The following is a 26,617-nucleotide window of genomic DNA, read 5'->3' as shown; positions in this document are numbered from 1 at the left end:
AAGCACAGCTACCCCAATATGCTCTGGTCACTAAATAAAATCTGATTTTTCAGATTTAAAAAGACCTCAGGGCAATTTGACAAAATAATTCTTTCTTATGGGCCATAGGTGAACAATCCAGCCTTGCATCTTAAACATCTGACACTGATGTGGAAATTTGCATTCAGATAGTGCCATTTCCATTCTAAAAGAATGAAAAAGGAAAACTTCTTTAAAAGCATTTTAGTTGAAAGCACTGCTGTGATACATGTCTTACAGCATATGGACATTTAAAAACATGGGTACTCCACATTTCTTATAGCTGGTTCTTTTTCTGTGATGATATCAAAGATGAGGACACTCAATGAAGCTTGTTACTTTATTGTAAGTGTATTTGGAGAGAATATACTACTTGCATATCTGCATCTGTTTGGAACTCCATTTGATGCCAGTTATAGTTACATAAAATGTCACCTTGCTGTAATTACTATGAAAACAATTTATTTTGAATCTCCCTGTGGGTGCCCTTTTTCTCTTCTTTTGACATTCATTTTGAGGTTCAAGCCTGTCCTGAAAGAATGAAGAGGGGCTTTTCAATTCAGCATTTTCTTGACCCTGGCTTTGAAGAACTCCAGCTTGCTCTTGTCCAACATCTGGCCAATGTCTTTGGCTTTCAAGATAGCCGCGTGAGCTTCGTCGAAGAGCTCTCTGCCAATTCCCTCCTTCACTCGGTCACGCCACGCGCTCAGTTTCGGCCTCCCCTCGAAGATGTCAAGACCAGCAGCTACTGGCTACAATGCACGAGGAAAACTAGGGTAAGATATCATCAAGATGTAGGGTAAGATGTGGTAAGAAGCCACAATCTACAGGGTAATCAGTGTCAGACCGAGTTGTGAAACATCTGGATTTCTAAACAGACTTTAAAGAGCTTGGACGAATCTCAAGTCGCATCCAACCAAATACAAATGTGACCAAGGAATGTGGCCTTTTCCCAGCATTCCCTTTATGCTCCTCTACTGACTTTACAGTCAGTTCTTGGCTGGTGGCTGGGATTCTGATAAAGCCAAGCTGTAAAGCTGCTCTGAAATTAAATTACTCAGATGTTTAGTGAAAGGGACTAATTTGGGGACTGACATAGCAGTCGCTATAATGTTTCACATTTAAGATCTCATCGAACATATTTCCTGTTGAAATACAAGGATTACATTAAACCATTTGAATAAAATAATTATATGACACGTTTTTTTTTTAATGGGGGCACTAATGACCATTTGTTGTGACAGATTTCCACTTTACTAGGTTGCTGCTCCTTTAACAGGTCAGGTAGCCTCCATACAACAGGTATGATTATTCTAAACTTTCTGGGAAATGCACAAATATGTCAAGGGCCAAACTGCATGTCTTTTGAAGGGCTACGTCTTTCCCATGTATCTGTAACCTTCCCTTAACCTTACCTGCATCATCTCCACTATGGCCACAAGGTCTGCCAAGGAGATCTGCTCGCCAATGATGAAAGGCCTGTCCTGCAGGAACTTCTCCTCAAACAGCTTCAGAGACATGTTGAGATCCTCCAAAACAAAGTCCATCTTCTCTTTGGGAACTTCTTCCCCAGTTATAATAGGAATCATGAACTGGAAGAGCACAACAATTAAACACATTTTAGTATAACCATGAGACATGCATTAGTTCAATTCTTATATGTTATCTTATCTAGAGTTCACCATGAGGGGAAACCAAAGCATCTAGTCAATATGGAAAATCTTTAAAAAGAGTCAGACACATCAATCTGAGAAGATGGAATCCAGGGTCTGAAAAAGAATGTTTTCAGATTTATCAATACTGATTTAAGAATTAATGTCTGACTTCTGTGAAAACAGGTCCAATCAAGATGAAATTCAGCAGCTTTACAGGTATTTCATCACAAACATCCTATAGACCTTTGAGGTCCACTCATGAAAAGGGCAAAGTACAGAGTGAAAAGTAAAGATAAACTTTTTTAATTCTGGAAATCTCCCTTCAAGATCACACCTTAAACCAGAAAACCTTTGATCCATGAGCTCTGACTGCAACGTGCTGCCAGGACAGGTACTCGTTGACCCTGGCTCTTTTCTTTAGGTCCGATGGGTACCAGTGGTCTGGGGTCTTGAATTTCTCAGCCAGGTACATAAGGATCGCAATGCTGCAGCACAGAAGAGCACTAATGAGTTAAAAAAGAACCACTCCATATTGAAGTCCACGATAAGAAGAAAACAGACACACCAAATTTAGAATTATCAGTGAATCTAACCAGCATGTTTGGAAGTTGGGAGGGAACTGAGAGAACTCTGTACAATACAGGGAGCCTCTGTGCACTAGTCTGCAATCAAATTGAGGACCTCATGAGGCAGCCATGCTAATCACTACCACCATGCCTGCCTGAGAAAAGATCAATAATTTGTAAACAAGTACTTTAAATACACTTTTACTCAGACGTACAGTATGAATAACACCTGGAATTACTAATGTAAATGAACAGAAATTCAATTTTTAGTGGAATTCCATTTTTTCTGGTTTTAGTGAAGGGGAAGAATGTTAAAAATGTTAACTTATTTGGCTGATGGTTTTAGCCAAAGAGATGTATACTTATACCCATTTATACAGCTCCATTGCACTGGAGGTCTCTGAGTGAAAGGCCTTCCTTTATAGCAGCTGGGCCACCTGACATTTGAGCCAAAATTTTAGGACTTCAAAGACCTAACCACACCTCCACACTGCTGCTGCAGTATTGAGTGTTTCCTATAATATCTGGGAAAAACAAATTTTGACCTTCAGGCTAGTGTACGTCTGCAAAAGCAGGCATTTGTGATTGTACAAGGAGGTATTTTATGAACTGCTCAGTGTAACACCGCTCCATAAGGACACATAACTATTTCTGTCTAAACCTTTAAGCAGTTTGCTGTGTGCTCTGTGGCACTTTAAGAAAGAAAAGGCCAGTTGGTTGCTTTCAGCCACCTCTCTTTCATTAAATAATCAGGAAGCCCAACCTGTTGTTCCAATTCATTTCAGAAGGTCAGGCTCACTCACGGGAAAGAGAACAAAGGCGGACTCTTTTGTACCTGATAAGCACTATAGTTAATTGAATGTTTTTGTGTAGACAATACCCATTCTATGGTCTGGTAATATATAAAGGGGTAATCTTAATGGGCACACTATAACATTGTATGGTATTTCTTATTTTTGTGAGGAAACTTTATCTTGTGGTCTTCCGTTGGAACATTTTAGATAATAATTGAAATGAACTCTATGTTTGAATGGATATACGCCCACACCTACTGTATATGGATTATGTCAAGTGGTTCAGAGGGTGGTGGAACAATACATCTGTTTATCTTCACCACGGACTGTTAAGATCTGACCAGCTTTAACCTTACATTACATCTTGAAGCTCCAGGTTATTCAGAGGATATCATCCTCCTCCCACACATCTCTGAAGGACTTTCTTTTCCGGTAATGTTTTGGATTTGATAGACTAACACAGACCTGTATGGTCCTTAAATGGAGTTTATATTTTGGTTGAAAGTGAATGTGCATGTGATCTGACTTATTTAAAGGGTTGTGTTTTTTAGATTTAAGCTTATGTACTTGTTATCCCAATGAATCAGGGGTGTTGAATTCAATTTCTGCATGACTTACTGAAATGCTGAGATAGCACCATTGTAACAATCATAACCAGTGAGATGTTTTATAAGTAACTGTTCCTTTAATGAAATGAATATGGCAAGTAATGAACTGTAAAAGTCGATGAAACACACTGGATACCGTATGTCAAGCTAAACAAATTCAGGTTACTGTTTAATTGATTGCTCTGTTTACAACAACAACAACCATGAAACACTAGACCCTCCGAGAAATGATTCTGACACCCCTGCTGTAAATATACTTCTATCAAACATAACTTTTTATTTAATTTCATATCACTAAACACTGTACCGGTGACTTTTAATCACAGGGAGTCCACAGGGCATGATGGCCCCTTCATAAAAGTACAGTAAAAAAAAAAACTCAGAAGAATAAAATAAATAATTCTGATAAATTAGCCACTACATTGGAAACCCTTGTGTCATACCACAAACACATGACATGAAAACCAGTCCTAGTAACTGTTTTTGTTTTCCTGTTTTCACTTCAGTTTTTTCTGAGAGCCCTTTGAAACTCAAATCTTTTCTTTAAAATGAAATAATACTTTTACTCATGCTTTCTTACATGAATACCGAGAGGCACATGGCCAGCACTAGCACCTTTGTGTTCCCAAACTGTAACTGCAAAATGTGATCTTCCTGACCTTTCTGCCAAGGTGAAGTCTTCATCTCTCAAGGCTGGGACTTTCCTCAGTGGATTGATCTTTCCGAAATCCTCCTCATACTGTTGGCCTGAGGGGTGAAATAGTTCAAGGACATTGGGGGGAAAAACATTCCTGCACAGATCTGTCAATTTGTCATGGCGAGAAATGGACACTTTTGTATTCATTAGCTGTTACTGTTTCTTGATTCAAATAATTTGTGTGTGTGAGCGGGACCAAAATTTACTGATTTGCAAATGTACCTGCATATAGTACCTAACAGGAACGCAATACCTGATTGTACTGATAGCAGGTCTTGGAGAACATAAAACACCAGACATGTAAATAATTATACAATGACAGACATGATCTAATCTTAAAAAAAACCTGGCTCCTCGAGGTTAATTCTCTGTTTACATTAGGTGTCCGGCTGCAAAATCTTTCAGATACCCAGGTAAAGACCATCTCACAAACAAATAAATGAACCTACATCACGGCCTTCTATATCTGGAAAGATTCAGGGACACAACAGGTAGTGTGAATTTCTCTGACTCTAGCCTGTAGAAGTTTTGACTCTGATTAGAATAATGCTCAGGAACTAGTAAAAAGAGTCACTTGTTCGGTCTTGCCAGTGACATCCTGCAGAAAGGATTAATTCAGTCACGGATAGTTTTTATCTGAATTATCATCATGTTTCAGTCCATCACAACATTATGAAAATAAGCATGACCCTACATTAAACTGCACACAGATGTAGAACAGTAGTGCTTTTGTTCTAAAATGTATCCAGTCAGTCTCGATCCCTTCAAGAGCAGTGGTGCTGCACAGATGTCCAACAAAAGAGGCAAATTAAAAAAAATTAAATCGAAACAGCTCAGGATTTATCCAAACGTCTTCAAGTGCATGGAAATAATTGTTTTTTTTAATTTACAGCTTTCACCAGGGTTAATCAGGACATACAGTAGGTCTTCTGTGTTTTCCATACAAATGCCTCACATTAAGTCAAATTTAGTGGACCTCAGTCACTGAATTCACATTCCGTTCTTTATCCTTCAAATTAGTCATTTTATTATTCTAAAGAGTACTTCGACTACAAAATACATTTAAGAAAAGCAATAAAGCTGAATAGCAAACTACATACTGTAAATTACATCAAGAACCTTATTCTAAAGGTCTGATACCATTTTACAATCATCCATCATTAATCTGTATGGCTTTTATTTTTTTCCAGATCAATGCATTTCAAGGTTCGAATATCAGTTTCCTTCCACAAAATGTTTTGGAACTGCGGAAATATATCTTAACGCCTGATGGAACTTCCTTGTTGATTCTAGTCTGATTTCTGCTTTTTTGATATTGTTATATGCAAGATTTAATTATGTTTGAGCATTTTGTGAACAGAACTTTTTTCTTGCCTTAAATACAAGCTATATGGACTAAATACCATGCATATGAGCTTTCACTAACATATTAAGGCTATGTTCTGAAAAACATGTTGATGTTTATCGATTACAATATATTATTTATTCTTATATAATAATATAATATATATCCTAACTACAGTATAGATTCAATTTAGTAACAGAAAGTATTGTGTGCGATTAGTTTAACTTTTTTTGTAAAAAAACGAACGAATCTTTAGGTATGCCTACTACTGCTCCTGCTCAATACACGGAACTTCAGTGGTAACCCTACAGTACGTAATTATGCAACTTTTTAGTCTATGTTTGCATTGGGCCCGAGATCGCACAAGTAAAAGTAAAAATATGAACCTACAATGGTACCCAGGATTTCATTAACCGGACTGTATACTGTATATATCTTTTACAATCTTGCGACTGAGACGTTTTGGCAGTTAGAGCACAAACTTGACCTCGGCTGGTTTTAAGACGATTGCAACGAGTTGCAAATCAAATATTCGCTCATCCAGACTTTTTTTCCGTACCTTCAAACAGCTTGACGTTCTTGAGCTCAAAAGGGATGTTGTTTTTCTTAGCAAACATGTAAACGGAGCGACAAGGCTGAGAGTACAGATCCAGATAGAGTTCGAGCACCATCTTGAAGCTGGAATAACACCCCACTACAGGGAAAAGCTCAAATCTGGTTTCGTTGGTTCTCTGTAAAACCTACATTTTACGACCATCCCATCGTGACACAGCTCCCCTAGTGTGTTCTTACTCTTACTTCTGCTTTTTAAAGATTTTAAATATCCTTTCATTTAAAGAAGAACTACATTAAAACGACACTACAGCTAAAGTAATGGTGATTTAGGGAGTTATTTCTAATTAGTAACTATACAGTATTTTACCACCACTGCGGTTGTATTTGAGATTTGCATTAAAAACAAACAGCTTTAAAACATTTAGAACGACATTGTGGTATATTGCACCCCCACGCTTACGAAACCAGATCAATTGTTTTTTTTCCCCTATACACATAAGATACAATGCGCTGTTAGATGCAACTTTAAAATGCAACAAGAATGTAACTTTCTAACGCTCTGTATAAAAGCTCAGCTCAGCTTTTTGAAAGAAATGTTAACAACACACACACAAATACGAGCGCTCCTGAATATCGAGTGCATTGAAAAACATTTGCTATCAACTATTAGTATATGCCTGGCGGCTATTCACATTTTAATGTAGTTAAAAATGCACGCATGAATTCGGCGCTTCATACATTGTGTTTGCTTTGTTAAAATGTCACATTCTTTCTTACTCTAAACGACTTTTAACACATGATAATTACTTCTAACCCTGAAGGACAACAGCCTTGCACATATTTCATGGAAGTTTTCACAATGACTAAAATAACTGGAAAAATGATTGTATAAACAGATTCAATTCAATCGGGAGCTCAGGTTGAATCGACAATGGCCACGTGTTGAAGACAAAGAATGAGCATCAGTACAACAGTATAAATGTATTGAACAGGGCGTTTACAGTGGCTTAAGAGGCTTTCGTGTGTGGCTTGGTTTTGGGCTCTCAAGCAGAAATCTAGAAAGCAGTGAGAGAGAAAGGCAGACCCCTGATTTACGAGGTGTTAACTGCAGGTTATACTGAAGCGCAGTGCAAAGCATTGAAACGTGCAGTGATAATTAAGCATCAATACATGAAGGATAATTATACTGTAATTATAAAAAGCACAAAAACAGACGACATGTTTTCTAATTCGGATCACAGCAGGACAGAAATGAAGCGGTCAGCTGAAATGACCTTTGGTTTGGGAAGGTGCACTGAATGATATGAAGCATGGGGGGAAAGTACCCCTACTCGGGTTTTAGTGATGATATGAATGAGATGGGAGGCTGCAGGAGAAAAATACCTTTCTGTAGTACAAAACTCTTTAGTTAACCATGCTGGGACCCCTCTTTATAGGGTTCATGTAAGAATATTCCTCACTTCTGTTATTCCCTGTGAACTGAATAAAACTGCATTTTACTTTTACGCACCTATAGTACAACCAATAGTGACCTTCATATCTTGCTTAATGGGCAAACCTTTCTGGCTGTACATTTATTTTTTGTTAAAAAAGTGACAATACTGTTGGTGATCAATGGTTGTCCCATGTATAGCTGTAAATAACTTTAAATATCAAGCTTTACAATATTAATGTTTTCATTTATTAAGGACCATACTATCATTAAACAATGATGTGGCTAAAATAACCCATATAAAATGTATCTTAACAATAAGGGTTGTGTAACAGAGCTGCAGTTCCAAGTTCAATCAGATAAGTTTTAACTGTTGCACATTCCCAAATTCCTGATTTCAAAACAGACTTGACCGCCAAGACAAACAACCCCCACTTGCCTTTCCCCACAGTGCAAAGTCAAATTACCGGCTAAAGCTGAATTTAAATTCAGGAGTAAACTAATAAATGTACTGTTAATAAATTCACTATTAGATTTTTTAACTTTAATCCAAATAAACACATACTAGATTTAAAAAAGTGAGCTGGACTCCAGCAAATGAAGTTTTATTAATTTTTTTTTACATATCTAAATCAGCTTTAAAAACATAGTTTAAAACCATTAGTCACCGTTTCTCATACAAATGGTTTTAAACTAATGAAATCACCTTCTAAAAATTAATTCAGAAGTGAGAAAATGTCGGTTTCGCCTAGCAGGTCCACAAAGTGACTTTCTGCAAATCACTGACCGGATGGAACTGCTGATGAAACTTGATACAAATCCCCCCCTCTTGGCATTTGGCGAGTGATTTTCACAATAACATCACAATAGCCAAATACCAAAGAAAAAAAAAGACAACCCATTCCAAGGGCACAAGATGTCAGCTGACATGCTATGTTTTGCACCCCAGAGACCTTCAAAATACCAAACGGCTTCCTTTTCCTATAATGCTCCTTTTTGTTCTTTAAAGTTGGACAAACGCAAAGCCACATTCTCTAGCTACAACACAGCTTGTATTTCACTTTGACAGGGAACTAAACATAAAAACGAGGACATTGACCACTGAAGGAAAGTTTCTAGTTCAAGTGCACCAGAAAAAGACATCCCCTTTTTACTTGACCTGTACTCCACTTGGATTGTAATAAAGATTTAGTCTTAAGTTACATGACTGGGTAAAAGTGTGAAGCAGTTGTGATGTACAGTAAATGGCAAGTACTCTTATTAAGTACATAAATAAAACATACAGTAGATGAGGAATACATTTTTAATGCAAACCGTTTCTGTTTATAACCAAAATTAACGGTATTTCCAATTAACAGTTAAACAAAAAACAGCCACCTGATACTGGACGGCAGAGATGGATCCTATATTACAGCACAGTTCTGTTCCAGGATTTACCAGCTGGGGGATGTTTTACAAATCAATACCAGAAGCTGGTTAAACTGAAATTAATTTAGGAAAAGATAAGTGTATTTACACGGATGAAATATGAAAATGTTAAGATAATTACTTATATGGTTAATCTGTGTAAATTGTATAAGACTGATCAGTGCATGATGCTGACAAACAATGGAAATGGCTCTTTTCACCTGAATGCGTCCTCCTCTTCCCAATAACAAAACTTTAAAGTGTTATAGTATTCAGGCATAGTTTCCGAAACAGAATAACTACTGATAGAGCTGGAGGACTTTGGAAGCATCAAGATAACTGAAGAAGCAGGAATAGGAACTTCACAGTAAAATAGAGTTAAAAACAAACGACGTCAAGATAGTGAGTGAAAAAAAATATTTTTATGAGCATTCCAAAACATATGCTCCAGATAAGTACAGGTTTCATTTGAAAGCAATCACAAAAATGTAATATTGAACTTGACAAATTTCCTAATTTAACACAAAATCTGATGGCAACAATAACTGAATAACAAGTAATAAATTATATCCAAGACTTTATCTGTTGATGGTTAACTTCATTCGATGACATTTACCTGTAACAGCTTTCAATTTTTTTCGTATAAAAACTTTGTCCATACGCATAAAAAAAATCACGGCACTGAGAGCAGATAGAAATCAAGTTCTTCTTCTTTCAGGTCACTTAGAAAACCGCCTTCAGCCCAGCAGAGCCTCATGTGTGCTTTGTGGCTCGCTCTTCCTGTTTCAAAATTTGAGAACAATACAGTGAGCCATTGTAAACACACACATTGTGCACTTCAACTCAGAGGACATCGTTCTCCAGCATTCACACTTCAGTTTTAAGGGAAACATCATGCAAATGTTGAAACATTCAAATCATGTTTGTGTTTTCCTTAACACACCTTCATCCTGCATGATTGCAGCATTCAGGCTGAGGTCTGTGCCCCTTCTTCAGATGAATGTTTTTTGTGCTCAAAAAAATTAATCCCATTCGTAAAGATATACACCTCACTTTCCATTCAGGGAGCGCTGCAGTTTCAGTTGAGGAGTCCAGGTGTACTGGGCAAGATACCTCTCAGGACACGAGAATACCTTCAGGTTTGTTTACTGCAGTCATTGTGGAGGCACTTTAGCCTTGGAAGTTTCACTTTCCAATTTTGGAGCTACTGAAGCAGACTAGCTCTGGGACAGAAGTGTTCTGCAGCTCATACAAATTAATGGTTTACCTGACTTCTGGCTAAGGCTTATTTCTTAAAAACAATAGAGAATAAGGCCAACATTGTGGCAAGTTTTTAGCTTCTCTGACTTGACCTTCTCTGGCCAATGAGTTGACACCCAGGAATGCTTGTTTCAAGGTCCACCTTTATGATTTCTCTGGGAAATGATCAAATTGTACAAGCTAGTCAAATTAACCCTCTACCTCCTGCAACCCCTCAAAACGTTATCAGAACTCACTCATTTTTACTGAAAGGACATTTTTTTTCCTGTTTTTCTTTAATCATCTATGATGCTTTCCCTCCCAGCGTTACCTGAATGGCGGTCTCTAACTCCAGCAGCGTCTGCTCATAGCGAGGAACTAGTGCCTTCAGGGCTTCGGGTTTGATGATCTGTTTCTGGATCCCAGGGCTGCCTGCATCCTTCAGCATCTGGAGGAATCTTTTCTCCTGAAGGAACACGCGTGTGGATTTCATGAACAAAAAGCGGTGCATTCAAAACCGACAACATGTAAACATCTTCACGCAATGTGTGGGAGGGGAAGTCAACAAGTCGTGTTGTCAAGCCCTGTTGTGAAAAAAAACAGCTGGATGAGATCCTCAGACCAATCAACTTCCAAAAAACAAATGAGCCAGTTGAGCTGAATGGCCACCTCTGCTCGGCAAAACTTTATCTTATGCTCTGGTTCTCAAATTTTAAGGTGAACCCTTTGAACCTTCAGCGCCGATTGTGACACTGTAATTCACATTCCGGAGCAATGATTCGTCATAGATCATTTATTCAGTTTGATGATGACACCCCATTCTGCTCCAGTGGATTTCACCTATGTACTGTTACTAAGCTACACACACTAGGATTACAGAGTATTACCGCAACTCACCTGAACTCCCAGCAGGAATGTAAAAGCCAGTCCAGCCTTCCCTGCCCGGGCTGTCCGCCCCACCCTGGGAGACAATGCACAAACACCAGGCTCACAGATAAACAGCTAACACTGACACAAAGCCTACCCTTATCTTTATTACCGAAAACAGCAAATACAGAGACAATACCCTCTCCCCACACATTGAGAAGTCAATTTAGAAACATGTTTGTGCCTCAAAATGTAACCAAGATTAAGAAATAATCAAATTCACTACAAAACTTTCTTTGTCAATTTGTGCCATAGCCATTCCTGGATTCATGCAGAGGAGAAAAACGCTTGATATTGCATGACCGTCATAACCCAACAGTTAATGACATTGTACGGTTTAAAAAAGCTTGCATTAAAAATGTAAGAGTGATTTAGAATGCATTAAAGGCTTGTGATTTTTCAAAACGCTTTCCAGTGATGGATATTTCACTCACCTGTGCACATAGGTTCTGATAAACTGAGGGGCATCGTAGTTAATGACGCACTTCACTCCAGAGACATCGATTCCTCGGGCAGTGGCGTCAGTGCTGATTAACCTGTTTGGGTGGGGGAAAACATTCTCATTTTCTTCAATACTCCAACATGCAGAGTGTGCAGATGCACCTTGGATTCTGTGTGGGTCCTACTCTACTCTACAGTACAGAGATGGGAACACTACACTGCAAAAAAAGGCACAATCCATCAGATTAGGTAAAACTGGGGTCCTGACTCTCTGTAGTCATTAAAAATCCCAGGGAGTTTCTCAAAACGAGTAGGGGTTTAACCCAAGTGTCATATGCCAACCTTTCCCCTAGCCTTTACCAGTCAAGGACTCCTAATAATCCCCATCTAGGAATTTGCTGCATCGCTCTGTTCTCCTCCCCATTGATAACCGAAGTGTGGTGAGCGTACGTGCGCCCTTTGGCTACCATTACATCATTGATGGTGGTAGATGGTCCCCATTACCGATATAAAGCACGTTACGTGGTGTGTCAAGCCACGGATCAATCCACTCGCCAAAATGTTAGCCTCTTGGGGAGGGATGTTGGAATGCTCTTGAGAATCCAGGAGATGGATATCCCTCTCATAGTCTCCTCTTAACCATGAGACTTTTTTACATGAATGCAATCTAATCCACATGGTATCACGCCTTGTACCCCGAGTGTAATGGATGATATTTTATAACAGGCTGATACTGCTCAGGAATGTGCAATGCCTAGCTGGCCAGCACATATATAAGAGCAACTCACAGCTGGATTTTCTCCTGCTCAAATTCTTTTAGGGTCTTCTTCCTTTCGTTGGGGCTCAGGCGTGAGGAGAACTCGGCCACCTGCACACCACCAAACAAGCGAACCAGCAGATAAAGCCTACGGGAGAGCAACAGAAACTCTCAGAGCAACAAGCCAAGGAAAAGATTCAACGTAACAGAAACTGCGTAATATCTTAAGAAAGATGAAGCATTTGTTATGTACTTAGCATCTAGTTCTTAATACTGTAGCTGTTACCCAGACAGTTAAGTTCCCAGTATTGGGGCTTAATGCCTGTTGTAAATGGTTAATCACGTAACTTAATTATTCATTCACATTAAATGCAATTTTTAAATTGATTAATTAATTACATTAATGCCAGTTCAAAGCTATGACTGGGTAAAGCTGTAAATAATGAAAGTTTCACAATAAAATGGTCACAGAGGTATAACTTGGTTCAGCGTACAAACGGCTAGTTTTACTAATGACTGAATACACCACTGACATGAAGGGACATATTTAGTACATCCACCGAACAATTTCTAATTTTAAATTTTAAAAAATTGTGTTTTTAAGTTAAAAAAAAGAAAAGAAAAACAAACCACTTCAGACTGATGGCAAGCACGTGATTTTTTTTTTTTTACTTGGTGGCTGTACAGAACTGAAGTTTAAAAGTTTAATCCTAAGAAGTTCGGGATTCTCCTCTGCCTGACAGTTTTTCGTAGTTGGTACTTGGATAAGACAGCAGAGGGAACGAGGTGCCGGCGTGCTGTACACTCTCACCTGTGAGACGCCTCTCTGGAGTTTGTGAAGCACAGGACTGGGCTGAACTTCAGCCGCAGAATAAAATCCAGAATGATCAGAGGCTTGCTGTTGAGAGTGCAGGGCACAAAGTATTCCTGCAGGACAGGTGAGGAAAAAAACTATGAATAAATTACCAATGTGTGCACTGAAAAGGCAAATTTAAAACAACAAACTACCATGGCGTTTCATACTGATTTTTCATTTTTTTGCCCTTGCATTTAAGAGATGTGCTAGTGAAAATGCTGCCTGGGTTTTTAACAGAGTTGTATGGCACTTTTTTAATAATGAAAGAAAGTGGAATCTTTTATAGCACCATTGCGTAAACACCACATGATTGGCTTTGAAGATCCAGATTAGTACTATTCCTCATTTTGTGGATATAAATTAACAAGAGATTATAAAGAATAACGCTAATCGATAATAAACTATTGCACGGGATATTCAACGTGTGAACTGTCCTAATTGTACAAAGGAAGATTTTAATTATTAAAATGCAATTTTAATCAAATAAATTGATTTTCTTCATCCCCAGGGGGTGAAGACAGAAGATGATGTGTAACTGTATTTCAGTAAAGCCTCTCTAGACTGGACTCTCTCTGTTACTCACAGTGAGGCCCTCGGGGAAGTTGAATTTCTCCTGGGGCTGGGGGGACGCTGGCCGAGGCAGGGAGGGGGAGGCTGACTTGCTGTGCACAGAGGTGAACAGCAGAGGGCGATAGAGGCCCAGCTGCTGCAGCTTCTCCGGGTTCTGCGTCAGGGTGGCAGAAAAAAGCAGCTTCTGCAGAGGCATCTGTGGCTGGGTCAGGCTAACAGGAGGAAACAAGACGAGGGTTTGCATCCTTTTAGACAGAATTTAAAACTGCAGCATATCATTCCCATAAGCATATCATTAAAAAACATCATTTAAGGTAAGATAAGATCACTTTCTTGGCCATATACAGTTATATGGCCACAGGCACAGATCCTTAGCCACAGAGCCACCACTCCACCCCCAAAATATGAAACGCTTCACGAATTTGTGTGTCTTCTTGCTCTTTTAAGATATGAGCCCAGCTATACAAAAGCCACAATACTTGAAAACCTTTGTTAGTTGCTACAACACGTCTCAACAGGCTACTTTTGAAATCACATGACTTTAATAATCATAAACACCTTGTTTGGGTGTTCTTTTCATATAATGTGGCCAAACAATGTATACAACAAGGGCATACTCTGCAACACCGGGGCTTCAAAATGTGACTGATGCTATTTTATTATTGCACCGATTGAAAAACGAATGCCATGAGATGATTGGATGGCAGAGCTTACCTCGCTGCTGTGATTGGCCCAGGCTCCGCCCTCCTGAAGAGTGAGCCCAGCTCCGAGCTCCGCCCCCCTTTGTAAGCTGCCTTCACCACATGACTCAGCCAAGCCTGGTGCATGCTGTCAATCATCCGATCTGCCTCATCAATAATCTACACACAAACAACCATCAACAAATAAAAGCGTATCCAAACCCATATACCGTCTTGCCTTTAAATCTTCTTGGATTCTGTTAATAATTCACTGAGAAAACAAATCAGTATTTTGTCAAAATTAAGACATGGCTTTCCAAAACTCTTAATTGTTAAATGCACTCAATCTGTACATCATTAAATGAGACAACGATTCTCCAAACAGCAGCACACAAGGGGGTCATATCATCAGAGTGTATGCAGTCACTAATTTTCAATAGGGCTTTAGGGATTACAAGGGTTTAAATTGTTAACCAGACTTACTGATAATCAGCAATTCCAAACATGTTATACACAACATTTTAACTTTTTAAGAAAAAAATAAACACTTGAGAATAGATCAACAGCTAAACAGCCCAGACAACTGAGTAGACAAGTTGAGCAGAGGCTCTGAAACCAAAATATAACCACTCTGACATGTTCTGTTGCAAGTCTGGAGTTTCAGAATTATCCTTCTTGTAAATCATCTAAAGAAGTGAAACGCAGAATATTTAAATATCCCCAAAAATAACCAATTCAGCTTTATTTTTTTATAAAACAAAAATTAAAATTAAACTATTGTATGACAGCCTATACACTTTGGCACTGTTCTCTAAACGTGTCTCCTTTTAGGTATCCAGACTAAACTATCACACTAGCTAGACAATTCTGTTTATTTGCTCTTAGAAATCTCAGAACTCAAAACACACTGTGACATTTTTATGATTACAGTATTAGTCTGGAGCCAAATGAAGTCAGCAGAGACGTGAAACAGGAAAAGTGCCTGAAGGGAGTTCCAGTGGATGAGTAACTAAATAAACACGAGCCCCAGTTACCAGGAAGCGGAGGTGTTGCAGAGTGAAACCGGGTGTTTTATTGATGTGATCAACCAGTCTCCCAGGGGTCGCCACTACAATGTCAGCCAGGCTCCTGCTTCCTGTACCACTGCGTATGAGAAAAGACACCTCAGATTAATCACACTCGCACAATATCCTTTCTGTTCCAACAGTGTGGACACACAAACAATTTTTGCAGACCACAACAGAACATGCTCTCACCTCTGGTTGCAGCTCAGCCAGTCTGCATACAATTCTTAGTTTTTTTTTTTGTTGGATTTGGGAAAATGTAAATCTTCCTTTCTTAAATTCATTCCACATATTCGTCTTTCGGTTACAAAACTATAACAACAGGAGCATTCTGCTTCAACGACAGGAACCCAAGCTTCCGGTTCCACCCTTCACATCAAGAGTCCAGATAAACCCATGTTCCTTACTTGTTCTCCAAAAGGGAGGCCTGCTCCAGGGCGAAAGATTTCTGCCCAGCCATCATGACCACTCTCAAGCCGGTGCCTTCAGCATACATGCAGAAAACCTTGCGCACCTGCGCAGGAGAAAATTTAAACAAAAATCAAAACTGGGGATAGGCTTGCCGAGGACACTCTGTGCATGTGCAATATTATCTGTTCAGTGAGCCTATGTTATATCGATCTGATCTTTTAGGCGAAGGATTTGAAAACAGTTTACAAGCAATAGGAACCTGAAGAAGTCAGAATTTCAAGATCACGAGATGCAGCTGGTGTCCCTAAAAGAACTACTTTTACCAGTGCAGCAAACCCCTAACCCCACCCAACAGTTTCCTATTTCCTTTTTTAGGTTTTTATCTTAAAGATGATCACTATCACTCTTTTCCAAAAATATTAAGATTCACTGTTATGTTTATCTGATTTTGGAATTTCCACTACTTATCCCATACCCTCACGTGAGAGAGAATTGGGAATTGTATGCAGACTCCTCAGACCCACCCACTTTTGAGCCCCTTGTCTTCTAACGCATCCCATGAAGCACAACCCCCTACCAGAGGTCCACTGGCAGGTGGAGGAGAGGTGTGTTCCTCACTGACAGCATGACAAATCTGCTAGAGACATCCCGGGTCAACCTTTCCCTCCCTACCAACAGCGGAGCTCAACCCATTGTGCACAGCTGGTGAGTACCACGACTCAGGCTCGCACCCGTGACCACAAGCCCTCCAGAGCCCCTGAAACCGACAACACCTGCATTTACAGCAGGAGAATCTACACATGACTCTGCATCTTCTTAGGATTATACTACTTCTATCTCAAAGGCATGCCAGAATTTATTAATGATAATAATAATTGCTTACATTTATAAAGTGCTTTTTTGGACACCCCACTCAAAGCGCTTTACAGGTAATGGGGATTCCCCTCCACCACCACTACCAATGTGCAGCATCCACCCGGATGATGCGACGGCAGCCATAGTGCGCCAGAACGCTCATCACACATCAGCTATTAGTGGGGAGGAGAGCAGAGTAATGAAACCAATTTCATAGATGGGTATTATTAGGAGGCCATGATTGGTAAGGGCCAATGGGAAATTTGGCCCTGGGATTTTTTAAACGCCCTGGGATATATTAATGAGCATTACTATAATGATGTCATAGGGACTCAAAGACCAGAACTAACAATATAGGAGCTTCTAAAACTTTATCAGATGTGCTATGCATTAAAAAATTACTTTGGTCAATGCAAATATAAAACACCAGTCTTCACAGTCTACACTGAAAAATAGCAGACTTCTTTTGTGCTACTTAGTGTCACAGAGCAACCATTTTTTGATCATATACTGTGCATCCTGTGTACCTGCTGTGCCAACTCCTTGGTGGGCAGGACTGCCAGAGCCCGAACCTCACAGACCACTCTCTTCATCAACATCTGCCAAAAAAGGGGACGTGGATGATTGAAGAACAACTATAACTGTGGCAAACGTGTTAAGAGCTGTCAGATGAAAAGGCTCCTGTGGCTGGCCAGGACTCTAGGCTCTGGACTGGTCATCGGTTTATCAACCGATAAATACAAGCACTGGCCAGAGTCACTAACCATTCATTAACTCACAACAATCAGATTGTTTCAATGTCATTAAAGAAAAATATCACTTAATTAATTCTGTATGTTATCAATTTGGTTTTTGCATGCTCCAGATTTTATTAAGTAAAGTTAAGAGAGAACAGGTTATTAGCTTATTTCTCCAAATATGAAGCTGTTTGAAGTTTAAAAATGACATCATCCTTTATTTATTCAGGCATTCCCTTCACAAGTGTGCGCAAATATTTACAAAGTATGCAAGCCTGATCAAGGGTTATAAGGTTGCGAGAAATCTGGATTACAACATTTACATGAAAGATGCCGTTAAATTAAGTTTTTACATGGTAAGATGTTATGGGACGATACCTGAACCACTGGGATGACAAATGCCAACGTCTTGCCGCTGCCCGTTGGCGCGGATACACAGATGTCCCGGGGCCTATAGCCCCCTCTGCCAACCAGCATGCCATGGGGTGCACTCTCCAGAATGGCAGGGATCACTTCGGCTTGCACTGCACACAGCACAGGAATGCAACAGCCGTGAAACAAGGACGGGCCTCACAACAAGGCCTCAGCGAGACAACTTGGAATTACTGTGTTTAAACCTGTGAGCAATAACCCACAAAACCAGCTTCACTCTGACTGGTAGGCTTTATAAGGTCCGTCCATTTTCCTGAAATGCACAGAAACTCACTCACCTGGAAAGAAGTGCTGGATTCCACAGCTCTCCAGCTTCTTTAGAAGTCTGGGGCAGAGTCCTGGGACATCGACAACTGGTACCAAGTTGCTCTTGATGTCTCTGTGGATCAGGTTAGGCTGAGCCAGCCAATGAGGCAGAACCCTGTAGACCTGAGACATTAATCGAAAAAGAAGGGTTGTTCTCGGACCCTCCTTCACAATGCCCTTCTTCATGTCCAATTACAGTTCTGACAATCCTCGCTGTTCTTCCCTTTCCACAACATCACATGACTCTGTTCTAACTTTACTTTAGAAGAAGCAGGTTGACTTTCCCAAACCTGTCACTGCCAGTACATAAATAAGAATGTACCTCTCACCCAAACTCTCTGTGAAGCAGAGTTATTACCACTTCCCTATTTCATTCCTTGAGTATCATTTTCCAGTAAATAGTCAGATTTATTACATTGAGTATTTGATCTTAACCGTAATAAAAAAAAAGAACAGGAAAATTTGACTTGCTGTTCCAAAACCATAGTTAGGCTCTTTAACAATGTTAAGCTTCAATTAAAAGTATTAATGGAGTTGTGGCCAATAAACCAAGACCACTTGAATCTGGCTGTGGCGAGCCATTGGGATTAACAAATTTCACAGAACCACCAACATTATCACGCAAACTCATTCAGAAGACCTCCTAATTACAGGAGAGGAGGAGGGCTAAACTCTGAGTATACAATACAGAAAAGTTACCTTCTGCACTGCTTTTTTCTCAAAACCTCCCAAAACTGTGAAGCAAGACTGGGACTGATTCTGATCTTTACTTTGGACAGGGGTCTCTCTCTGCTCGCTTATCTCCTCCTTCATTTCTCCCACGGTCTCTTCACTATCCCTCCCCTCTTCACTTTCTGGGTCTTTGCCCCTCCCATCTTCAGCAGGCCTCTCTTCCTCTGGTTTTCCTTTCCCCTCTGGTGCCTTCTTCCTCTTTTTGGATTTCAATGGTTTTTCGCTGTTGCCATCTGAAACATTACAGACAGAATTGGGAAAATGCACATAAGATATAAGGCTCGCAAAAGGCCTCACTCCTGCGGGTCTCTGAAAACCACTTTGATGATGTCTCTCCAGCTTCTGTAAGCCCAAGAAAGGATCCGTTCACCCGGCAAGGGTACACGCACAGAAAACAGATGGGTATCCTCACAGTTCATGCAGTACACAAACCTAACTGCAACAGACAAAGAGCTTCAGAAGACTAAGATACCTGAATCATTGGCCTCTGCTTTCCCCTCAATTCCTGGACCATCTGGCATTGTATTTTTCCTCTTCCTTTTTTTCCCAGGCAAAATTTGAGGGATCGTGTCAGCATCTGCATCAGAACAGTAGTTTGAAAGCTCCGGTGTCGGTCTTGCTCCTGTTCTCTGGCCGTCCTCCGAGTCACTTTGAGAAGATGGAGCTTTACTTACATTTTTCTTGTTCTTTTTACATACTACATCTGTAGACTCCTGTTCCCCACCAGTCTTTTTCTGCTTGCCCCGGGGGGTGTCGATCTGGACTGGAAGACCAGGCTGCTCCGTCTCTTTCCTCTTCGGCGTTTTCTGTTGCTGCCTTGCTCTGGCCTGCTCTTGCAACTTCGCCAGAAGAGCTTTAGACCTGGACTGGCTGTCATCATCCCGACACTCCTCCTCCTCCCCTAGGTACCTGGAACAGAAACACCGCCTCTAAAATCCAGACATTTACAGTGTACCTGTGTAGCTGAAATCCTTGCACCCAGTCGATTTAATACAAAAGTGCATGGAAACTCCCCGATACACAATACAGGAGTCAAACAGTCAACTACATTTTCCCGACACCGGTTGGATGAATTTGGTGTTGAATGAACAAACTTTATTTTAGCTGCAAATGTTAAAAGTCAGGATTCTTACCTGTTTATGAGAAACAGCGCCATCTCCCAATTTATCTTGCCAGAGAACCTCGTGTCACCTTAAAGGATGTCTGTTGACGGAAATGTCACTCTTCAAGTTGATCATACTTTACATTTTTTAATATCTTGCTTCAATTCCCAACTGCTTTAAGACAAGAGACCTCAGCAATGCTGTATAAAGTAGGAGATGATCCCATTAAACCTTGAAACATAGTAAATAACTACATAAATACATCACGTTGAAATACGAATGAAGTGCAATAACAAACGTTATATTCAGAAAAAAATCTTAATAACCACATTTCATTACAACATCAATTGCAAAATTGCCTTAGTTGTAAATATCCATTACCTAAAACACGCTGCCTTCCAAACACATGTTGACGATACTACGTCGCGGTGTGATGACATCACCGACCAACTTGTGGTCAAACCAAAAATGGCCAGGAAAACTGGTTATGAAAAGAAAGAAACTTAAACATGGGGAAATTAATTTAAAAAGAAACATCACAAATATACCATATATTAAAACATACTCAATACATTTTTTTTCAGTAGTGATACATGTTCACTCACGTAGCGCATGTACAGCCTCCCCCTCTGTAAACATTATTTTGGTACAGCCAAGCGAGTGACGCTGTCCAATGAATTCGAACATGAAAAATTTTAAACTGAGAACGGCAGGGTGGTTGGCACTATTGTAATACTGGGTTTTAGATATTACTTTACAGGATTTTAGTTATTGTATAAAATGGCAGGAGAATCGGCAGTTAAAGTTTGTGTGAGGGTTCGTCCGCTAATTCAGAGGTAATTTGTTTGCAGCTATTTTCTCGGCTGTGAATTTTTATTTTTGGTTAGATATCGTATCCCAACCCTCTTGAAATATGGAAACGTTTTTATGATAATCGATAATCAAGATTTTGTTTTTTAATGGGCTTAGCTCTGACAATGCAATGACCTGAGAAATAAGAATGTTTCAAAGCCTGGCGCATATGTTTGACTTATAAAGCATGTAATTCTTTTTATGTTGAATGTCGAGGAACGTTATCAAATTTTAGTTTGTCTATATGTATTTGGATTAATTTTGGATTTGGAGATGTATTACCCATCAATTGTTTTTGATCGAAATTAAGAATGAAGATCTGGAGTTTCCCGAGTTGTTAATGAAAAAAATTGCGCTTCACGTTTTGTTATCGAACAGGGAAGAAGCTGAGGTGTCAAATGTAGAGTCTGTGCCAATATATTGGAAAACCGATCAACAGACTGTTTACCAGGTTGATGGCCCGAAAACGTTCAGCTTTGGTAAGTAGATGTTAAAATCCCTTGCTCCCTGAGGCTTTTTGGAGACCGTTTTGCCTCTGGATTGATGTGCCCCTAGAAATTTTGTAGTAACTTTTTAAGTATAGACATTCGAGGCCTGGCGCAGAACGTGAATTGTATGTAGGATGAATGTCTGCTTAAGCATAGTCCTCTATTTGTATTCATTAATACATTCACATGCCAGGTTTCCTGCGATCTCTCTACTTATTTGAACGGCTGCTGTAATGCTTGAATCCTATGGGATGCTAAAGCATTTTAGTTGCTATGTATTTCATTTCCTGTTATGAATGTTTTTTCCTCTTCTCATTGCAGACAGAGTCTTTAATGTCAACGAATCAACGTCTCAGGTTTACGATGAAGTTGCCAAGCCTCTCGTCATTTCTGCTATCAAAGGCTACAATGGTAAGGGCATCCCGTGCCCACTCAGTTAAGGTGGTCTGTATCTGGACAAATCGCTGAAAAATGATAAGTGTGTACAGTATTTATTTTCTTGTTACACTAGCTTGAAATATTTAGTCGTTTTATGAATTAAATCTGCTTAGTGGTTGACCTGTGTTTGGTACCTATCTTCGCTCCAGAGATTTTGTTCTGTTCTTTTTTCACAGGCACTATCTTTGCATATGGGCAAACCTCTTCAGGAAAGACTTTCACAATGATGGGCAGTAATGAGTCTCTGGGAGTAATACCTCTGGCAATCCATGACATATTTGAAACCATTGCACAGGTAGGTCAGACACTATGTATTCTTGTAACATTGAGATTTAAAATGGTTATTTTATGCACATTTTGAGTGAAGCAACAGATAAGACAACTTCTACAATTATACACTTTTATAATATTTTATTGAAGCCTCGTAAATGTTTATCAACACTGTGTTGTAAACTACAGAGGAACTTTAAAACTATCAGATTGCAGTTGTGCTTCGTAATCAACAGATTCCGAAGGACCTTTGCAGCATCATCTTTTGATATCTTTGATATTAGAAACAGAATCATCTTTTAATATTTTGTTAATTCTTAATTGTTTATGATTGTTTAGAGATCAAAGTTTTCTGAAGATCAACATTTTGCAGCCAAAAAACAGTTAATTGTAACTGATCCCCAGCTTCCATGGAATTTTAATTTTCGCTGTTTCAGTCTCAAAACATGGAGTTTCTGCTGCGTGTGTCCTACATGGAAATCTACAACGAGACAGTTACAGACCTGCTGGTTGACAGTACCAAGAGGAAACCTCTGGAAATCCGAGAAGGGATCAATGTGAGTCAACTGATATGAATAACTTGCTTACGTTGTATTTTGTGTGACTGCAAAACATTTCAGCTTCCAGTGACAGAAATCTGGAGGATTAGGGATTTCACAGGAGGCTTTCCAAACTGAGTAAAACACTGTTGTGATCATTAAAAATGGTGCCTGTTTGTTATTGAAGCCAACCTGTGTGTACATCAGATTTACTTTGTTGTACAATTAACAAATATCCATTAATTCTTGCTTCTACTGCAGTGTGATATCTGTTTTTGTTCTTCATTCTTTCCAAAGTATTTCAATGTCTTACTGTATTTTCGTAAACCTAATTTTTTATTTTTAAAAACCTTTTTCAGAGAACTGTTTATGTAGCAGATCTTACCGAAGAAGTTGTTGTATCAGCTAGTCAAGTCCTGGAATGGATTAAGAAGGGAGAAAGTAAGAATGTATTTTAAAAATACTTGTCTGTTTGTCTAGATTTCACATGACCGTTTTTATTTTTATGCTACATGTATTTTAAAGGTTGCAAGAGATAAAACTATGATTGTAGGAAAGGAAGCATGTTTTGAGATTTCAGATTTGTTTTTTGGGGTGCACTATCCTTATTTCTACAATGTTATTTAGAGACTTGGAACAAAGTGACTATAAATCACAAGGCATTATTGTGATAATTAGGTTAATATGTTATAGTTTCTCTTTGGTCTGTTTCATCTTGGATAGATTTTCTGCCTTGATATGATCCTTATCACAATTAGTAATGCTGACAATTTTCTTACATCTTCATTAATATTGCAAGATGTTCAGATCTAGCTACTCTTGTGTTTTTAAGAAAATCGACATTATGGGGACACCAAAATGAATCAACGAAGTAGCCGGTCCCATACTATTTTCAGAATGGTAAGTCTCACACGCTTACTGCTTCTTCAGTGATGGTGCACATTTTGTGTGGTTAATTTGTGTGGTGGGGCATTGCAGTATTTTATGAAATTACTTTAGTTGTTAGAAATTTGCACTGACTTTACAGTGGGAACATTTGTCTTAAATTATATTTTAACTTACATATAACAATATATTTAGAAATTATTCTCATTTTGACATTGTGGTCAATCTGTCCAATCACTGAGACAATGCAGTTTTAATTTGGTCTATGTGGGTGGTTTTTTTTTTTAGATTTTGGAGAGCCGTGAACGGAGCGATCCCTCTAGTGGGGAAATTGCAGATCAGGCAGTCATGGTTTCCCATCTGGTAAGCTGTAAAATACAACTTAAAACAGGTTTAACGGGATTTCAAATGTGGTCTTGTCACGAGATCAGTATTTCCCAAGTGACGGAGAACAACTGGCTCAGCACTGCTAAGTGTAGGCTTGGATTCCCAGCCATGAATGCTGAACTGTAAATGGCACAGTGGTGGGTCAGAATATCCAGTCTGCACTTTCACACTTTCTACCTGTGTGGAAGAAAGGATCATAACCTTAGCGGAGATGTAAAAAGGCAGTTTGCACTTTCAGACTAGATGGATTCTAAATACAGCTTCAAGTCTTTTCTAGTAAACTAATTGTAGCTTTCTGTTATTTAAATGGTGTACAGTAGATCCTTTAAGGGAATTCATTTAGTGAAGTCTCTGCTTTTGGAGTGTTCTTAATGTCAATGAATTTGACATTAGTTGAGCACAATTAGAAAAATCATAGGGGTTAAAGCAGATGAAGTGAATAAGTACCTAATTAACCAGAGCAAATGCAGAAATGTTTAGATCGTATTCTTATTTCTTTCACCCTCTGACTTTTCACCAGAGATTTGAGTTCCTGAATCACTCCAGACTTGTGGCATCATGTATTGCTATAGTTTCTCTCTGTTCTGCTTTAACATCGCCTACAGTACATGCTTCAAACTGCATTTCTGCTCTTAGAATCAAAATGTAAATAATTAAACCAATGAACTGAATTTGATTTTAAAAGTAGCAATGTCTGTTGGAAACTATCCCCATCTATAGGAGATTTAACTCCATTCCCTCGTTGCTAAAAAGCAAAAGCAATTGGAGAGGGAATTCATGCCTCCTCATTCCTTCATGGTTTTAAATACAGTAGATGACTATAGTTTGGGTCCTATAAGCACTGGAATCATACAGTACTTTCTCTAAATTGCCTTTTTGTCTTCTCTAGAATTTGGTGGACTTGGCAGGCAGTGAAAGAGCCAGCCAGACAGGGGCTGAAGGTAACAAATATACAGTCTAGCAGATGTAACACTTCCTTCTGGGCATCTTGCATTTCTGAAATTACACAGAGTATAGTGAACATTAACCCCATCCCTTTTCAATTTCAGTCCTCAATCACAGGGTTAGTGATAAGCTATTGGACTAGTGGGAGTCCCAAATTGTACGCTGTGATCCTCTAATTTATTTTTACCTACTTTCTCTTATGTGTTTTGGTACTGTGTATGTTTTCTTTTGTATACGAGTCATTTGTAATGTACAGTGCTTTGTGATTTTTTTTTTCTGTGAAAGGCACTTAGTCAAATAGTTTAAGTCATACTCAGTCATAATTTTTGAACCCACTTTCTCCAGTACCAAAGAGGAGGGGGTCTCCAATATTTGGTTAATCAAATTACAAGTGTTCTTAATCTTTAGAAATGGGTGATTTGAGGTGATCTACTTATTATTAAAGCATCAGATGATCTCACTACTTAACTCATAGGGATATATTTTCTGCGAATTAAATATTTCACTAAAAAGGCATGTCCTGTGTTTTAGGCTTGCGATTGAAAGAAGGGTGCAACATAAATCGCAGCTTATTTACTCTGGGCCAGGTTATCAAAAAACTGACTGATGGTAATGGTGGGTAAGTTGAATTCTGCTTTTTCCAAACACCTTTGCTACCTTTGGGCTTGCTGGAGCCAAAATCTCTTCAGTGGTCTGGAATGCTAATCTGTAATTTGTGCTGCTGTCCCAATGTGAAAAAATTAAGACTTCTTTGTTTGACTGCTCAGGCATCCATTATTTTGTTTATTTTGTTCCCTTCTCATTCTTCCGGGTCAAGAGTGAAATATCTTTCCTTTCTTGTTCCAGGGGTTTTACCAATTACAGGGACAGTAAACTCACCAGGATTCTGCAGAACTCTCTTGGTGGTAATGCCAAGACTGTGATTATTTGCACCATTACTCCAGCCACAGTAGAAGAAACCCTCAGCACTCTTCAGGTAAGAAAGAAATCACTCTTTGTATTGACAGCCTTATGTTCGGCAGTTTCATTGCCAATGTGCTTCTTGGTAACTTTTCAAAATGAACTGCCCCCCATCTAGTTTGCCAGTACAGCTAAGCACATGAAAAATGATCCACATGTTAACGAGGTGCTGGATGATGGAGCACTGATGAGGAGATACAGAAATGAAATTGTGGATCTGAAAAGACGTCTGGAAGAGGTATGTTATTTTTGTGCGCTGCTAAGATTACAGCCTTGTTACATTGTAATCATTATCCTCTTGGCCCAGATTTCATGTGTGCAGCTGTGAAAGTGGTGTTAAAAGAAATCCCTTAGCCTGGGGTGAGTTCAGAGCTTGGAAATACAACTTCAACAGGTAAGTAAGGAGCAAAAGACCGTGAAAATCAAGAGAAGCAGGAAACCCTGAATACAGAGGACTGGGGAATAAATCTTGGTGAAGCAAGATAACCGGCCATATCTTGAAAAAACGCTTTTAAGATCCTTAGATTAAGAAGTTACTATTAAGCAAACAAGTGCAATAAGCTAAATAGCGTCAATCATTAATCCACAACTTCCCTAGGTATACTACAGTAAACATTATCATTGTTTCTGCTCAAGGGACCCCCCCAGACCTCAGCATTCTGGTCA

General features: G+C 39.2%; 3 protein-coding genes across 10 annotated transcripts in view; 1 reads left to right on the top strand and 2 right to left on the bottom strand.

Annotated features, from left to right (window-relative positions):
* Window positions 1-344: 344 nt before the first annotated feature.
* LOC148641711 (glutathione S-transferase theta-3-like) lies at window positions 345-6,453 on the bottom strand. Its single transcript, XM_088618705.1, has 5 exons — window positions 6,243-6,453; window positions 4,301-4,388; window positions 2,008-2,158; window positions 1,434-1,610; window positions 345-770 (listed from the first exon to the last, which is right to left on the bottom strand). The coding sequence occupies exons 1-5, from the start codon at window positions 6,352-6,354 to the stop codon at window positions 573-575; spliced, it is 726 nt and encodes a 241-aa protein (XP_088474831.1). The 5' UTR covers window positions 6,355-6,453; the 3' UTR covers window positions 345-572.
* A 2,506-nt stretch (window positions 6,454-8,959) lies between these two features.
* ddx51 (DEAD (Asp-Glu-Ala-Asp) box polypeptide 51) lies at window positions 8,960-20,634 on the bottom strand. Of its 4 annotated transcripts, none has more exons than XM_088618702.1 (17): window positions 20,569-20,634; window positions 20,218-20,287; window positions 19,557-19,993; window positions 19,052-19,317; window positions 18,325-18,475; window positions 17,993-18,138; window positions 17,405-17,476; window positions 16,019-16,125; window positions 15,582-15,690; window positions 14,582-14,727; window positions 13,881-14,079; window positions 13,253-13,368; window positions 12,473-12,589; window positions 11,678-11,779; window positions 11,214-11,277; window positions 10,648-10,782; window positions 8,960-9,857 (listed from the first exon to the last, which is right to left on the bottom strand). In XM_088618702.1, the coding sequence occupies exons 2-17, from the start codon at window positions 20,238-20,240 to the stop codon at window positions 9,831-9,833; spliced, it is 2,217 nt and encodes a 738-aa protein (XP_088474828.1). In that variant the 5' UTR covers window positions 20,241-20,287; window positions 20,569-20,634; the 3' UTR covers window positions 8,960-9,830. The 4 variants fall into 4 exon arrangements, with proteins under 4 accessions (XP_088474828.1, XP_088474826.1, XP_088474827.1 ...); XM_088618700.1 differs by having other exon boundaries at window positions 20,218-20,387; window positions 20,569-20,629; XM_088618701.1 differs by having other exon boundaries at window positions 20,218-20,418; window positions 20,569-20,626.
* A 255-nt stretch (window positions 20,635-20,889) lies between these two features.
* The window catches only part of cenpe (centromere protein E), a 30,273-nt gene continuing 24,545 nt past the window's right edge, over window positions 20,890-26,617 (top strand). For all 5 annotated transcript variants that reach the window (XM_088618068.1, XM_088618070.1, XM_088618071.1 and 2 more), the window contains exons 1-12: window positions 20,890-21,023; window positions 21,418-21,518; window positions 21,849-21,938; window positions 22,142-22,260; window positions 22,673-22,792; window positions 23,134-23,215; window positions 23,607-23,674; window positions 23,948-24,022; window positions 24,936-24,987; window positions 25,523-25,610; window positions 25,838-25,967; window positions 26,070-26,189. In XM_088618068.1, the coding sequence (XP_088474194.1) occupies window positions 20,968-21,023; window positions 21,418-21,518; window positions 21,849-21,938; window positions 22,142-22,260; window positions 22,673-22,792; window positions 23,134-23,215; window positions 23,607-23,674; window positions 23,948-24,022; window positions 24,936-24,987; window positions 25,523-25,610; window positions 25,838-25,967; window positions 26,070-26,189 (1,101 nt within the window). In that variant the 5' untranslated portion in view covers window positions 20,890-20,967. The remainder of the gene's footprint in view (window positions 21,024-21,417; window positions 21,519-21,848; window positions 21,939-22,141; window positions 22,261-22,672; window positions 22,793-23,133; window positions 23,216-23,606; window positions 23,675-23,947; window positions 24,023-24,935; window positions 24,988-25,522; window positions 25,611-25,837; window positions 25,968-26,069; window positions 26,190-26,617) is intronic.

Source organism: Lepisosteus platostomus, chromosome 24, assembly GCF_059453375.1.
Source record: "Lepisosteus platostomus isolate fLepPlt1 chromosome 24, fLepPlt1.hap1, whole genome shotgun sequence".
NCBI lineage: Eukaryota > Metazoa > Chordata > Actinopteri > Semionotiformes > Lepisosteidae > Lepisosteus > Lepisosteus platostomus.
The sequence above is the reverse complement of the archived record's forward strand: the minus strand, read 5'-3'. Positions and strand labels throughout refer to the sequence as shown.

Bases quoted from the DNA above. Each gene is read 5' to 3' on its own strand.
- LOC148641711 (XM_088618705.1), bottom strand. From the start codon at position 6,354: ATGGTGCTCGAACTCTATCTGGATCTGTACTCTCAGCCTTGTCGCTCC. The intron at 2,159-4,300 runs GTCAGGAAGATC...TCTGTGCTGCAG, and splicing joins GACTTCACCTTGGCAGAAAG to CATTGCGATCCTTATGTACC. The intron at 771-1,433 runs GTAAGGTTAAGG...CGTGCATTGTAG, and splicing joins CCATAGTGGAGATGATGCAG to CCAGTAGCTGCTGGTCTTGA.
- ddx51 (XM_088618702.1), bottom strand. From the start codon at position 20,240: ATGGCGCTGTTTCTCATAAACAG. The intron at 15,691-16,018 runs GTAAGGAACATG...TCTCATACGCAG, and splicing joins GCCTCCCTTTTGGAGAACAA to TGGTACAGGAAGCAGGAGCC. The intron at 11,780-12,472 runs GTGAGTTGCTCT...CCACCCAAACAG, and splicing joins GAGCAGGAGAAAATCCAGCT to GTTAATCAGCACTGACGCCA.